The sequence below is a fragment of the Aythya ferina genome (genome assembly GCF_964211825.1).
Source record: "Aythya ferina genome assembly, chromosome: 12".
NCBI lineage: Eukaryota > Metazoa > Chordata > Aves > Anseriformes > Anatidae > Aythya > Aythya ferina.
The window spans coordinates 11,761,482-11,777,230 of NC_140308.1; the positions used below are offsets into that span (position 1 = coordinate 11,761,482).

General features: G+C 44.0%; 1 protein-coding gene across 2 annotated transcripts in view; it reads right to left on the reverse strand.

Moving 5' to 3' along the window:
- The window catches only part of RANBP10 (RAN binding protein 10), a 70,319-nt gene that overhangs the window by 48,536 nt on the left and 6,034 nt on the right, over positions 1–15,749 (reverse strand). For both annotated transcript variants that reach the window (XM_084533673.1, XM_084533672.1), the window contains exon 3: positions 84–136. In XM_084533673.1, the coding sequence (XP_084389799.1) occupies positions 84–136 (53 nt within the window). The remainder of the gene's footprint in view (positions 1–83; positions 137–15,749) is intronic.

Below are 15,749 nucleotides of genomic sequence, written 5' to 3' on the forward strand. Positions count from 1 at the left end.
ATCCATTAATTCCTAAATATATTTATTTTAAATAAACATTTAACACAGACTGTAAGCCAAAACCAATCTTTACAGTGACTTACCAGGAAGCCTGTTCATGTTGACCCCTTGAGCAGAAAGTCCTATTCCCATATACCTTTAAAAACAAACAAACAAACAAAAAGAATCAGTCAAGCTCAGAATGGTGAAGCCATGAGACTTCCCACAGAAGAAATACAGCTGGTTGGGGACCACATCTATAAATGATCTAAGGTAAGAATATTGAAATCAGTAAAGATATTTCACTACTTTTTTACTCTTGTCTTGAATCAAAGGTGAAATGCAAATTTGCTTTAGCGACTACCAGCTCTCTGATCTGCTACTACAGCTACTCTTTAGCTCCTAATTGGGAGGAAAAGAACTGGAAAATAAGCACATTCCTTCATTCTCCAACATGTATTTTACAGAAGTTCCTAAGTAAAAGGTGGTCCTTCTGGATTTTACAACACAAAAGATTTTCCCCCACACATTTGACACCTTTCTGAACCTTTGTAAACTCTGTGAAAAGGCCGTGTCCTGCAGCCCACAGCTCTGCTTGCTATCTTCACTTGGTACTTTTTTAGAATTAGAAACAAGAGGAGCAGCATCTCTGTTAGCCGTCTCATAGCCTTTTTTAGGTCCTTGTTCATATCCTGCTCCCCTGTGGTCTCTTCTCAAGGTTGAATACTCCCAGTCTGTTCAGCTGTTCCTCATACAGAAGCTGATCTATACCTTGTTACTCTTCCAGTTCCATACCCTCTGAGAAGCAGAAGGAAACCAGAACTGTGAGCATCATTCACAACACAAACAGGCAGTGATTACTGCAGACAACACAATGATGTTCTCCATTTTGCTTTCTATTCCACCCCATCCTGGTCTCTATTATTCCACCTGTGCTTTGCCTGCAGATGCGAACCGAGCTGATTTTTCCTTGGGGCTATCAACCCCAACACAAAGGACTGGTCCCTGCATTCCAAGAGGGATCTCAGAGACCATTTTTTGTGTGAAGCTCTGATTGTTATTCTTCCCCCACGAGAGTCATTTTGTACCTGTACAGCCTGAACAGCATCTTTCATTTTATCCTCCAGTCATCCAGCACTGTCAGGTTGTTCTACAGTTCTTCACAGTCAGCCCTTGTTTGTACGACTATCGTTGGCTTCATATCATCAGCAAAAAACATCACCTTGCTATTAATTACATTTCCACGTCATTTATGAATGTAGAGACATAAGAGACAGATGCCATCCCTGCAGAAATCCATCAGTGAGCATTCTCAACCAGAGGGAGGAGTGGATGCGAGGACCATTCATTTTTCTACCGTTTCCTACCTGCTAGCTAATCTGCCACCTATTCAGCCACACAAGCACTTTCACTCTACTCTACATGTCCTTTATCTTCCTTAAGATTTTTTCAGGATGGATTTGGCTTTTGCAAATACAAGCAGACTAATCTTTATCTACATGTGCATTCAACAGGATTGTGAAGCACGGCCACTCTCTGAACAGGCTCTCCTTCCCCACTACACAATAGTTATGCACTCACCCATTTTGTTTGTTCTATTTCTGTTAATTTGCATGGTCTGTAATTCCTTTAATATCCCCTGGAGCCACAGAAACAGCTGCCCTGCTCAGCTTATTTTTAACAAGCTTCCGCATTTTTAGGTTACAGCACCTGAAATTAACAGTTGACTGTGGGGCTCTTGCTGAGGTTAAGTTACAAATCCAACGAGGCTGCAGCCAGCATTCTGCTCTTCTTCTGCAGGATCAGCTTTCCTTCTGTGGCTTCCCTGACTACCTGCTCCATAAAATATTAACTGTGCCTAAAAATAGTGTTTCAGAATTGGACCCAAACGTTACATTCCTACAAGCCACGTGAGTTAAGTACCCTGCTGCAAGTGTTTCCCATCCTTGACTTCTCTGCGTCTCAGTCACTGCAGTGGTCAGCCCCAGACACTCACCCAGCCATTTCTTACTCCCCCTTCTCAACAGGACATGGGGAGAAAATAAAATGGATTGAAATGACAGGGAGATCACTCACCAACTGCCATCATGGGCAAAACAGATTTGACTTGGGAAAGATTTAATATAACTTATTGCCAATTAAAAATAGACTAGGATAGTGTGAAAGAAAAGAAACAAGAATACTGCATAAACCTAATACACATCATCACCACTCCAGTCAAACAGGATAGGAATGAATAAATGATTTTTTCCTGTTTACACTGAGATTTTAATCCATAGAGATCTACACGTTTATCAGACTTGAGCCCACGATCTCTTCAACAAACTGCACATTTTCACAAACATGGACAACTTTGTCTTGTGTCTCGGTGTCATGACCTTCCAGAATTCAAACACGTGAACACTAGTTTTACAAAGCATTAAACTAAGTCAGTCCCTTCTTTAAACACACTGTTTCAGCAGTGTCCCAGCTTCCAGAGGATCTGAATCCCTCCTCAGACAGAAACTGGAACTGTTGCTCCTCATCTCTTCCTGGCATGGTGCAAAGCACAGTACTGTGCAAAGGGCAGGGGAAAGCATTTGGGGGACTGCTACAGCAGAGGTCCTGGTTTTCAAATGTCTGTGTAATAGTTCAAGTTTTGCAAAGGGAACTTTTTCCTTGACCTCAAGCCCGGCAATTCATACCGTATTCAAATGCTTTGGGAGAGCTGTGAACTTGGTGCCTTCCAGGCATGTCATTAGGCCCTTCTCCCTCGAGTTGCAATCCCTGATCACTGAATTGCTAATTACTATACAGCCCGTCTTTTCTTTCAGCTGTCCCCTGGCCTCTTTGGGTTATCTTCAGAGCAGAAAGATACACGGTCACCTTCTGATAAGGAAAACCTACTGGTGGAATTGCATCTTCCCATCGCCCAGCTCAATGTTTTCCTGCACAAGTCTGGGATTTCTCAAGTTCAAAGTTCTCCAAGTGAGCTCTGACAAACAGGGCTATGCCTATCTAACAGCCACCTGCTATCAAGAATGCCAGTCCAGGTCCTTCATTTCTCACCACATATAAGTTTTATAATTATAAAAACAAAGAAAAGTGTTACTTTCCAATAAAAGCAATAGTAAGACAACCCCTGAGGCTAGAAACATTCCCAAAAGGCCTTCGGCAGCAGCCAGTTCGGGAGCAAAAATTTGAACCTCCTGACAGCATTTAGGGCAAACAAGTTTATCTTGGAAACTCTCCAGTCAAGAGGACAGAATCCAGGACATTTGGCTGAATCTCCTATTTCTCATTTAGAGGATAAAAAGAGATTTGTGAGGGTTTCCAAAATATCTGGGGTATACATAATCACGTAGCAAATCTGATATTCTCTGCAGAAGTGCTAAAAGCCTAGAGCCTCTCTACAAAAAGAAGAGCTCAAAGCACTCTGCTCATTGAGACAGAACATCGAACACTAATGCAATACAGCTTGGACACAGTGCCTGCAGAAACAACAGCCGTGGGTGTATTTTGCACTGCTCCAAGTCTCTGGACAGGTAGAACAGCCAGAGAGCAGCCCTGAGCTTTTAGATCAGAGCTGCTGCACCCCCAAGATAATCCTCATCGTGCTTGGTCATGATGGAAGGAGCTCAAGGGCATCCCTTTCCCTACCACAGATTAACAAGCTCTGCCAGCTCAAACAGGGAATATTTCACCTGCACTAAGGGAGACGGCAGCCAAAGGTCAGCTGGCGTCTGCCTGGGCACGCACTACCTCCAAGAAAGGATTACAGGGTGCCAAGATACAGCCTAGCAAAAGGCTTCCCAAAGGTTTACACTGCCACACGCCAGAGTGGCAAGACAAGATACCACAGAAGAGTGAAGTGGGAAGGGTTTATACGAAATTAAGCCCTGCACAGTCTGCAATATGTCCTGAAGTAGAAAGCTCAATGGTAAAGATCATCACTGCTTCAAAATACATGTGAACTGGGCAGCGACAAGGCAAGACTTTCAGGCATTCATCCCAAAAGCTAAATTTGCAAAGAACCATAAGGATGAAAGAACCTGTTCTCTAGACTATCTATACTCCTCAGCACCTCAGTATAAACAAAACAAAAAAACTGTTTCATCTGAGGAGGGATGTCACAACCGCTTGCACCTTCACGCACAGAGTCCAAATGGGAAGACACTGTTTGGTCCAAAAGTGTTCAGCTTTTTATGTATTAAGATCAGCTGCTGGTGTCCATTTTCCTGTTTTGATAGAAAATATGACCTGCCACACACCCCTACACAAGGTGTGAAGAGGACCCTCAAGCGCCAACAACTACCATGGAAAGGACACAGAAAAAATTTCTAGCACCGTAGGCAAATAAACACTGCTGGACCCCAGAGGTGTTTTGATGAGGTCCTTCACCAGAACATCTTAAATAAATTATTTTGGTCTAAAATCACCTCACAGACAACTAACCTCACAGATAAAAGACCGAGGGTAAGAAAAATGCTCGCAGGTACACAGCCATGAGGTAAAGATGTCGTATTACAGGCTCTGAACAAATACCTATGACCTGGCAGGGAGAGTCAGGGAAGCCAAGAACAAGTGGTGAGGGGCAGGAAGTGGCAGAGGACCAACGTGATTAAATTGTACGATAAAGAAGTACTCCAAACAACCACATCCCAGGCTGCATCATGGAGTGCTGCCTGTGAGTCACTGGGAGGGATCTGCTCCCCTTAGTGCCTGTCAGTATCATGTTCAGCTTTGGGTTCCCCAGTACGAGAAAGACGATGACAAACTGGAGGGAGTGCAGGAGGGATGACCAAGACACAGGGCTCAAGCCACGCAACTTCCAATGTGTTTGTTCAGTCTGAAGAACAAAAGATGAAGGCGAGATCTTACTGCCGTCTACAGCTACCTAATGGCAGGTCACAAGGAAGGTGGAACCAGACTTCTCACAAACACACCCCAAAATTATGAGAACAGACACGAGTCATAAAGAAAACTCCCATTCGATATTACTACAACGATTTTAACCATGAGTGTGATCAGACACTGGAAGAAGGGCCAATAAAAGCTACTGAATGTCCACCCGCAGAGAGGATCAACAACTCGACAGCATATTGTCCTGAAGAACCTCATCTACCATCAAAGCTGGACCTGCTTTGAGTAGGGAGCTGAACTAAAAGACCTACAGGGACCCCTTCCAACTAAATCACTCAACAATACTTTGACTTCAAGACGGTTCTGCTGACAGGCAGCAAATTCCTGGCTGGAAGAGTATAACGCAAGGTATCAAGTTAGCTGAGACATGACGGAACTTTCTGTGGCACACACGTACACCGCGAGCCAAGTCCCGGTCTGATGACACCAACTGACCCCAGCTTCCTCCCTAGTCATCAAAGGGAATGGATCGCCCAGGAAGAACTGGTTCCTGAAGAATCTACGAAACAACCCCGAACTCGCAAACAAAAAATCCCACAGTGACTCCTGCCTGGCACATTGCCACAGGCCCTTCAGCTCTTTGGCTGACTGAACCTAGTGCTCCCTTGAAGAAAAGCAACGAGGAAGGATCCGCTCTGATCTCAAGGAGATATCAAGGACAGAAGAGACTTTAAGAGAAAGCATCATGTGATGTCATTCCTCAGGATCCCTATAAAAAAGTACAGATTTCTTACTCCTCTGGCATCAAGTCTTTTTAAACATCAGGCTTCATGGTTAATGGCGTCGCTATTTCATTCTTTAGAACTCTCCAATGAAGACCAGATAACCAGATAATCCTTTAAAAGCAAAGAATGGCATTTGGAAGCCTCTAAACATTCCTCCACAATGAACACATCTGCAAAACAACTTGGTTTTCTGTCATGACCATACCTTCTAAGAACCCTTCATAAAAAACTCTCCTGAATCATCTATTGGTCTTACAGGCTCTCCAATTGTTTCCTGTACCTGATGTTTTGGGAAGGAAAAACATTATTTAACATTTCAGACCTTGAGTCAGACATCTGTGGAGCCTTACTGTGTTTTTACACTTTGTTCAATTTTTTCTCATCTAATAGAACTTCAAATTTTGGAGGCTGTATCCCTATCCTCCCTCACCCTCGTGTCAGGTTATGTCAGCTATCATGTCATTTTGAATCCCTCCAACAGCCCATACCCATCCTCCAGTACGATGTCTACTTAAACAGTCCCTATACCATCTGAAAGCATTTTACTTTTCTGATTCCATCTTTTTATTAACTTTTCTTAAACAAGCTTCCTTAATTTATACAGCATTTGTTGGCTGCCGATTTTTTTTTTGGAGGAACTCTGAAGTGTTAAGGTTTGGGGGCCTTTTTACAGTACTTCTCAAAGGACACTAACCATGAGTATTTATGGTCAATGCTGCAGAGGAATTTATAAACAGTTTAAAAAAATAAAAAAATCTCCACTGCTTAGAGCATGAGTCAGAAGTTACATCCTCTCCCATGAGTTCCCTGACTAACCTCTTTGAATCAGTCATTTATAGCATCTAAAAATTTAGTCTCACACCCCTACGTGGCATACACATGATCTCTACAGAGAAAAATAAATACATTTTAAAGATGTGTTTACAGCCTGCCAGGCACAATATGGAAGATTTCTCCTTATATCTGCAAGGTGCTCTCTAGCTTTTCCTCGCCCACCTCCTTAGAGCACTGGCAGATAAGACAGCATGTTTGTTAGCATTTCAATTTTCTTGCTCCTGCTGAGCCTGGAAACCTCTGCTACTACCACATTTTCCTTGCTGCACAGTGGGTTTTGCTGTTTTGATATCTTCGACTGCGTGCTAGAAGCGAGGACCATAGTCCACAGCTAAAATTACATTCCAGCTTTATGTTGCTTCAGAGAGCAGCGAGAAGTGCCACCTTTGCCAATTGTTCAAGCCTCAGATGGGCTGTGATTCAGAGTTCAAGGTCCCAAATTGTTTGAACACACAGTAAAGGCACCACCTAAGCCTGGACCATTAATAACAGAGTGCTTAGCCCTGCCTCTGGCAGGCCTGGAAACACTCTGCAAAAACCTGTTGAGGAGCAGACAGCTCGGTTACGTCAGCAGAACAATTCTCCCTGCCTTCACCTGCTCACATCAGCAAGCCCAAAATTTATTGCATTTGCGGGTGACTTCCAAATTCTATTCAATGGGCAGGGCATGCCTCCTGGTATACAGAACGTGCCTTACGTCCTGATTTATTTGGCTGAGCTGAAGGTGAAACACCATAAAACTGCTCACTGTGTCTCCTCTCGTGCAGCTTTGCCATGTGATGGTGTTAGTTTCAGTATCGTATACAGCATGCCTCTGCTGGTCCTTTGTTTTTTGTAAGTTACAGCATTCATAATAACATAAATAACATAAATCTCCACAGAGGCTGCCCTACATCATCATTTCCAGTTTTGGAGGTTTCAGGTCTGGACAGACCACATATGGGATATTCATCAACTGCAGTCCCTTTTTGAGGGTCCAAAAGAGTCTCCTAGAAGGGGATGCACAGCTTGGGAAGCACTGATACAGTGGTAAAGGCAGAACATAAGGAAACAACAGCACTGACTTTCAAACAGGAAAAAATACTTCATGGGAAGTTTGGGGGGAATGATACATTTAAATCTATTATTGATCCCAAATGAGACATCTACCTTAGCTATAGCAAAAAAGCCAGGCAAAGAGAGAGATCCTAAAACCATCTTCTCAGTGGTGAACACTGAATACCTGGAACTCCCCCCAAAGCCAGTCAGAAGCATCAAAAAATGCTGCAATACATAATCAGCCGATCAATTCCAAATAGAGCAGAAAGACCGACAAAAATAAACGCAGACACATGCCTGTGATTCAATCAGAAGAACAGTTTTGTCTCCCCTTATCAGCAACCTAGGCAGTTACCATAGCACCAAATTCTTTCCAAATTCTGCTGCACCTCAGCCCTGCCCAGTGGATACCAGCTGCTTTTTAAGATTCAGACAGGCTGGATGAGCCGCACACTTCACCTTTACGGCACCAGCTGATTCAATTAAGAATTTTAGCAGTGATCCTACCATATAATTTCCATTAATTTTCTAAAACGATTTAAATGAAAAGGTTTTAACTTTCTGACATGTAGACTTTGGGTTATCATGGACTGATACATCATAATAATGAGTAACTTGAGTGTTTCCCTAAACCCTGAGTTTTGCTCTACATCGTGAAGTCTGACAGACCAAAAGTTAACTTTTCAGCCAACTGGACGCACTCTCTGGACGCAAATTGGCCATCTGTGTCCCACTGCACAAACACACCACAAGGACAAGCCTTCATCTGACATGCCATCAATGGCCAGTGGCCGGGCATCACTGGAGGACTCCTGCTGATACATGCAGCATCCACGGCAGTGACCCCAAGGCACCTTAAAACGATGCACTGAGATTGACATCAATTCTTGCAGCACCAGAAAAGGCAGATAAAGGCATAAACAAACACAGTAACAGAAGTTCTGGCTGCAAAAGTTTTTGTAACACAAAGGTGGCCTCTCACAATCCAACATAAGCACACTGAACCTGTACGATATGGATAAACATCCGAAGGGGCAAAAGACCAAGAACGTATTTTCATTTACCCCATTATTATAAGGCCGCGTTAGCATGCTGACCCACCGTAACAGCATTTCAGCATCACTTCTGTGACTACTGCCTCATCAATTCACACACGAACAGCTACACAGGAGGTGACAATTTATCTGGGTGCTCCTAGTCAGGTACAGACACGTTATGATAACGCTGTGACAACGCACAGGATGCTAGTTTCTAGATCCCTAAGGACAGACTGTAAAAATATTCAAATGGCTGTAATTTACCCAGATCTAAATCCCAGTTTAATAACCCCTACCCTAAGCCCTGCCCCATGCCTGTCAGTGTTCAAGAGACATTTGGATAATGCCTTTATTAACATGCTTTAACTTCTGGTTAGCCCTGAAGTGGTCAGGCTGCTGGAGTCAATCATCTACAAAGGCCCCTTCCAACAGAACTATTCTATTCCACACCTCCTACTTCAAGCCTCTATTTCCCTAGGCCAGAAGTGAACTGCCTTTACTGTGTAACCCTGCTTTGCATCCCCAGCACAGAACCTGCACCCATCCATGCCTGCTGCACACCCAGCAGCCTACCTGTCCGCTTCTGCTTGTCCTGACATCCACACCAGCTAAGTGGGCAGAAGGTGGAGAAGGCTGATGCAGAATCAGGATCTGCCACTTAAACTTCTCCTACCTGTAGCAGCACCACTCTTCCTCACTCCAGAATTTCACATGCTGGATAGCACCGGCCAAGTGAAGCACAGATTTGGTGAGCAACAGTGCCTGACATGTGGGCCTCAAGATGGTAAGGAGGTGACAACCTCTTCTACAGCTTTGCACTCAGGAGGCATCCCCCAGGAAAGCTCAGATCCAGGCTGCATACGGCATCGCACCTCCTTCCAGTCACACCACCCACCCCGCTCATCTGACACACCAGATAAAAGGCAATCAGAGGGAGCTGAGAAATACAGACCCTGCCAAGCTACACTTGGAATATGGCTGAGATGCAAGGACTTTGCATGCTGTGATGTTCGCTGCCAGAGGTCCTCAAAAGATATGGTCTCTGTAACCAGTTGCAGTTGGGATTGAGCAAGCATTAGACATTTTGAATCTTTATTTTTAAGGTATGCATACATTAGAGAGAGAATTGGGCCCACGAGAACCTAATGAGGTTCAACAAGGCCAAGTGCAAGGTGCTGCACCTGGGCGGGGGCAATCCCAGACATGAGGACAGGCTGGGAGAAGAACTCATTGAGAGCAGCCCTGCAGAGAAGGACTTGGGGGTTCTGGTGGACGAAAAGCTCGCTGTGAGGCAGCAGTGTGTGCCTGCAGCCCAGAAGGCCAACTGCAACCTGGGCTGCATTAAAAAAGGGGTGGGCAGCAGGGCAGGGAGGGGATTGTCCCCTTCTGCTCTGCCCTCGTGAGGCCCCAGCACAAAAAGGAGGTGGGTCTGTTAGAGCAGGTCCAGAGGAGGACCACAAAGATGACCAGAGGGCTGGAGCAGCTCTCCTATGAGGAAAGGCTGGAGAGAGGTGGGGTTGTTCAGCCCGGAGAACGCTCTGGGGAGAGCTCATTGAAGCATTTCAATACTTCAAACGGGCTTATAAAAAAAGATGGAAAGCAACTTCTTGCTTGGGCAGAAAGTGATAGTACAAGGGGGAATGGTTTTAAACTAAAAGAGGGGAGATTTAGATTCGAGGTTAGGAGGAAATTCTTCACTCAGAGGGTGCTGAGGCACTGGCACAGGCTGCCTAGAGAAGCTGTGGCTGCCCCATCCCTGCAGGCGTTCAAGGCCAGGTTGGATGAGGCCCTGGGCAACCTGATCTAGTGGGTGGCATCCCTGCCTATGGCAGGGGAGATGAAAGTGGATGGTCTTTAAGGTCCCTTCCACCCCAAACCATTCTAGGATCCTATAACAAGCAATTCCTTGAGCCAAAAGATGTTTCTCTGGAATAAGCATGATACTGAGACAACCTGCCAAACAGCCAATATAAGAAAAGGTTTTTTGGCTAGTCTAAAGCTGCTTTGTGCAGGCAACCCACAAAAATGCTTATGAGCCCAGCAAAAGAGCTAAGAACAGACCTGTTCTTTGACAGCAAGTAACTAATGCTGAAATTCCAGCACTTCAATCTGTTCGGCTTCTCAAGTGCAGGAATGGAGAACTCACTAGGTAGTCAGAAGGAAGAGGAACACAGCAACAGCAGCAGAATTCACGCATACCCCTACTTGATATTTTTCAGTTTGAAGAATCCCAGGAGCAAAGAACATCTCCCTTGAATGCTTGGAAAGCACCCAGCACTTAGGAGGCATTCCTACATGCAAAATAAGTAAGGGTGAGTCAAAAGGAGGAAGAAAGCAATTAGTGTGTGGCTGTAGCTGGACTAGGCAGCATACTTCATACAGAGGAAGGGTTTCTTTCCTCAGAAAGCATCAAGTCTTTCTCCAAGAGACACGAAAACACTACTCATCTCAAATGCTAGTTCTGACTCTTCCCTGAAAAGAAGGACGTGACACTTCCTCTTTATTTATTTCTTAATCTCTTGAATGGTACCAAGTCAGGATGGTGAAACAATCCCAGCCACTCCTCTTCCAGGTGCTGGTGAAGCCTACCTACAAGGCAAATGAGATTTGTCTCCCCACTTTCAGGTGGTGTAAAGGTGGAAAAATAGGGACCTAGAACCTGTTTATTGTGCCAACAGTGCACCCACACAGCAGTCTCTCCTTAGAGCGTGCTTTAGTGTAGGTGCTGAGGTACACCGAAGCCCAAACTTCAGGTGAGTCAAAACCAGACATTACCTGAATTGTTTTGTAGGCCATGACTGCTGGCAAAGTGGTAGCTCCCTGGTCAGTGAGGTAACAATACTGCTGTCACGTGGCAGAAATTCCTGGCACTGGTGTTTTATTACGTGAATCACCCAGGAGCGAGCAACCCAGCTGAGCCACAGGTTAAACAAGGGATGTTTCTCTCATTCAGAGATGAGTGTGATTCAAGGGTTTACTGCATCCTGCAATCTCTTCTATTCTTTCATAAATACCAACCACAACTACCTGGTAGGAATCCTGCCCAGCTCTCCTGTAGCCCACTCTTTCAGCACACATGCAGTTAAGCCTAAAATAATCAAGTTAATTTACTAAATTAGAGATGAATAACACACCTCATCACACTGACGGCATTTCAGAGACTTTCACAGTTTCTTGTGCAAAGCTTTGAGCTGCCATTCGTTTTGTCTGAGGTGGGCTCTGACTTCACAAGAGATTTGAATAGTGGAAAGAACTGGTAACCAGTATCAATTTCCATCTGAAACTTCACATTGTCCCAGTTGTGATGGGGCTAAGAAGCATGGTATTCTTAGGCACTGACAAACAAATTGCATCTGTTTAAAAAAGAAAAAAATTACCAATGGTACAAAAATATTGGATTCCAACTCCATGGTCTAACAATAAATGTTTTGGAACTACACCATAATGAATCTTGGAAGCGGAAGCAGCTCTGGTTTTATTTGTGGGTATTGTACAGCTCTGTGGCACTGCTTCAGAAATAGCCCTGACTGGCTCCCGAAAGAATCCCAATTCCCCAAGCAGAGGTCAGCAAACACAAATAATGCAAGGCTGAAAAGAAGTAGGTAGAATCAAGAAAAGAATTCTTAGGAGCTCATTAAAAATGGCCACAAGTATCCTGAGGCTGGAAGAGTCCATGGCACATCACTCTGAAAGACAGAGCAGCTGTAAAATCCAGTGTACATTGAAGAGAAGGTGAGTGAACAGAACAAAAGGAGAGTCGGTAATCCAGTAACATATCATCTGCACAGTCCACTTATGAGTAAGCACTGACAGAGCTACAGAGAGAGGAAGATAGACTTTTTTTTTTTTTAACTAGACCAAAGTATCAGATTGTGAGCTCCCTTCCAATTTCAGCATCACGTTCAACTGGTACGTTAGCTGTAGGAGAGGTCAAACTTACCCCTCTTCTGTGAGTTACCATCAGGGAGCGGATGATGCAGATGAGCAGTGTACACAGGAATACTCAAAGACAGAATATAAAGATCAGAGATGAAGACTTGACTTGAGCTTCATTTAAGAAGGAAAAGGCATAGCACCAGCCTTCCCAGGCTGAAACCACCGTTCGGATCTGCCCAGAATAACCTCCACATGCCAGCACAAGCACTGTCACCTCCAAAAGGACCCCAAATCCTGCAACATACAGTGGCTGAAACCAACTGCATCTGAAGCTAAGGTGTCCCACCAAATCAGTTTTCCAACTTTAGACTTCCACTCTTGACAGCTGCCTCGTTCCCTAAGTCAGCTGCTATTCAACACAGTTCACATAAGCCACATCAATGACAAATGCTGCATCTGGGCTGGGAGCAGGACAAAGCATTTCTGCTAATAATTCTCCGATTATTTATTCTGGTTACACCCAATTGAATAAGTAAGATTTTTGTTCAGTCTGCCCTGCTGATTAACGAAGCTCTCTTCCAAACACACTGCTCAGTGTTGCTGACACTTTTTATCCGACCTATGAGAGAAGTTAAACATGTTTCCATGACTAAATGGACTTCCGAGTGTTTGACCGCCAGTCTAAGCAACAGACCACTTTTTCCTGGCATGAACAAAGTCTAGAAAACATAGAGACAGGCACCAGAGATACCACAAACACCTAAAAGAAAGACATCCAAAACAGGACAAGCCATAGGAAGGCTACAACTCCCACAGTGGAAACTCATCTTGCATTTCAGTCCATCGTAACAGAAAGCCAGCTTCAAACAGCAGCCTGAACTCCTGTGTTCTCCACTAAGGCAGTGGGAACAGTGTAAAAGTAATACCCAAATCAGAGCACACTCTGCTGCCAAGTAGTTGCTTCTCTCAAGAGGTGTTCCATCATCCTCATGCACTGATTTTCTCTGTCTTAGGCTTCGATCAGAAAAGGGACAGCAACACTTCTTACAAAAGGAGTATTTACTTGCTAACACAAGTCTTCACAAAATTCCAAAAAATGGCAAGTCCGCAACATTTAAGAACTATATTTTAGTTACATGGAAAATGTATTACATAAAAAATAACCCACCAAGTTTTGACGTATGTACCTATGAAATAAGAATACTTCTTGAAACGGGGGGGGGGGAAACAAACAAACAAAAAAAACATAAAGTTAGGCAGAGCACCAGAAGAGCACCACACACTGAATTCACAGATCTTTGTATGTTGACAATTCCACCACAAAGAACAAAAGTCTCAAAGTGGAAAGAAGAACCCATACAACAAGAAGGAAGATCTATCTCTGGCTCTGCAACTATAGCATGCAAACTGAGATCTCGTCTTACACCACGAGTACACTGTAAAGCCCACTGCAAGAGAAGCAATTAGGAAAATTAATTTGGCAGTAGTCACTTTAATGTTGTTAACCCAAACCTACTTTACAGAGCCAGTAACAGAGCTGAAGAAACAGTCAAGCTTCACAGAAGATGATAAATTCTTTACTGGTTCATCACCCAATAGCTTCATAAATGGTGGCAAAAAAACTCCTCTTAACTTTAATAAAGTTAAGCAACTTGTACGATTTAATTATTAAACAGAGAATTGCCTAGATGCATAATCCTAGAACATTTAAACACCCTACTCCCATTATCCTATAATTTGATTTATTAGGTGTAAACATACACTGGAAAATTGTAGCATAATGTTTTATACATATTCTAAAGATATCCAGTTTATTTTATTAGAATTTACTTTTGCCATATCTCTACATTTTTTACAACAGATATTCAGAAACAGCAGAGGGTGAGAGGGAAGGGAAAAAAAGAACTTTTCCTCAAACTCTTCTTTACTGCACAGAAGTTCACAATTGTAGCTGGACACGCACAAAAAATCAATAGAAAGAAGTTATCACAGCATGAAATATAAAAAAAAAATGAGACTTCAGACCTAAACACACACAAGTGAATAAGTCACGTATCACCATCACTACTTCCACTTCGTCTCCTTACTTCCTAAGCTGTTTTAACGAGGAATTGGTATTCTACCATTACAATGGTAAAGCCCGTGACACTCCTATAAAGCACCATGTTTCAGTTTCTACTCCATCGTCGTTGTTTTTTAACGCAATGGCAAGTTATCAACTGCAAATGGGAGATTTCGATCTCACAACTTGCTTTACATCTGAGAAGCTGCTCTCAAGATTACCCCCTTCCACAAGAATTTAGCAGAGTGACATAAACTGAGAGGCGATATGAGATCTCATCAATCGATGCAAAACCTCCAAAGAGAACTGAAGTGTCTCCACACGTCAGAGCACCAAGGGTTTAGCAGAACACTGCTCAGCCTGTCAGTAGCTGAGCAAGCAAGACGTGCTTGGACAAGACTGTTTGCAAACGTGAACAAGGTGAGAAGTGTTTACTGAATCTGGTTGGGGCTATTTATTTATGTGTTGGTTTGTTTAAACGAGCGTCTGAAGAACAGTGTAAATTTAAACAAGCAGAGATACCTGCAAACAGAACCACCCCCTCTCCTGGTGCCAGGTTTGGATTCTTGGAAACGAGGGTGGAAAATAAAAAAAAAAGAGGAGGAAATCAATTATTTACAAGCTTATCAGGTATAAAGAAGGGAACATTCGGTGTGTGCAGACACCAGAAACCCTCGCTTGCTGCAGGACATTCCTCAGCCCTCGTTACAGCCACGTTTTGTTAGGAGGTGGCCGCGGCGCAGCCAGCTGAGGGATGAACAAAGACAACCACGCCATCAGAGGCCCTGACGTCAGGGCGCGACGTGGACAGACCTCTATCAGCATCTGGAAACCATTAGAGCACGCCAGCGCAAGGCTTCCCAGAGAGCAATCACACTCACCATACGCTGGGGAGGAATGGAAAGTTGGCAGGGAGAAACGAAAGCAAGGAAGATGGGCAGATCGCTCCTTACTCGTGTAGAGGCTGCTGAACAACCCAAACATGTGACCTTTATTTTTCTTTCTCAGTCGGGGTGAAGCGAAGCTATTTTTAAGGCTGGGACATGGCACACTTGTGTAAGAAAGCTAAAGAAAGATTTTAAATAAACTGTTATGGCCTAAGCTAGATTAGCTCTCGTGCCTCTCTCCTCCAAGTACTCTTTCCTCCCTCTCTAAAGAAAAATGCCCGAGATGGAAGCGAGCAATGGCCAGCATCTCTGGACAGCTTAAAGCAGCTCGAGGGGGGCTGGAAGAGAGATCCTGACACTCGCTGCTGCCCACATCCTCCCTCCCTCCCTCTTCTGCCCCCTTTCTTGG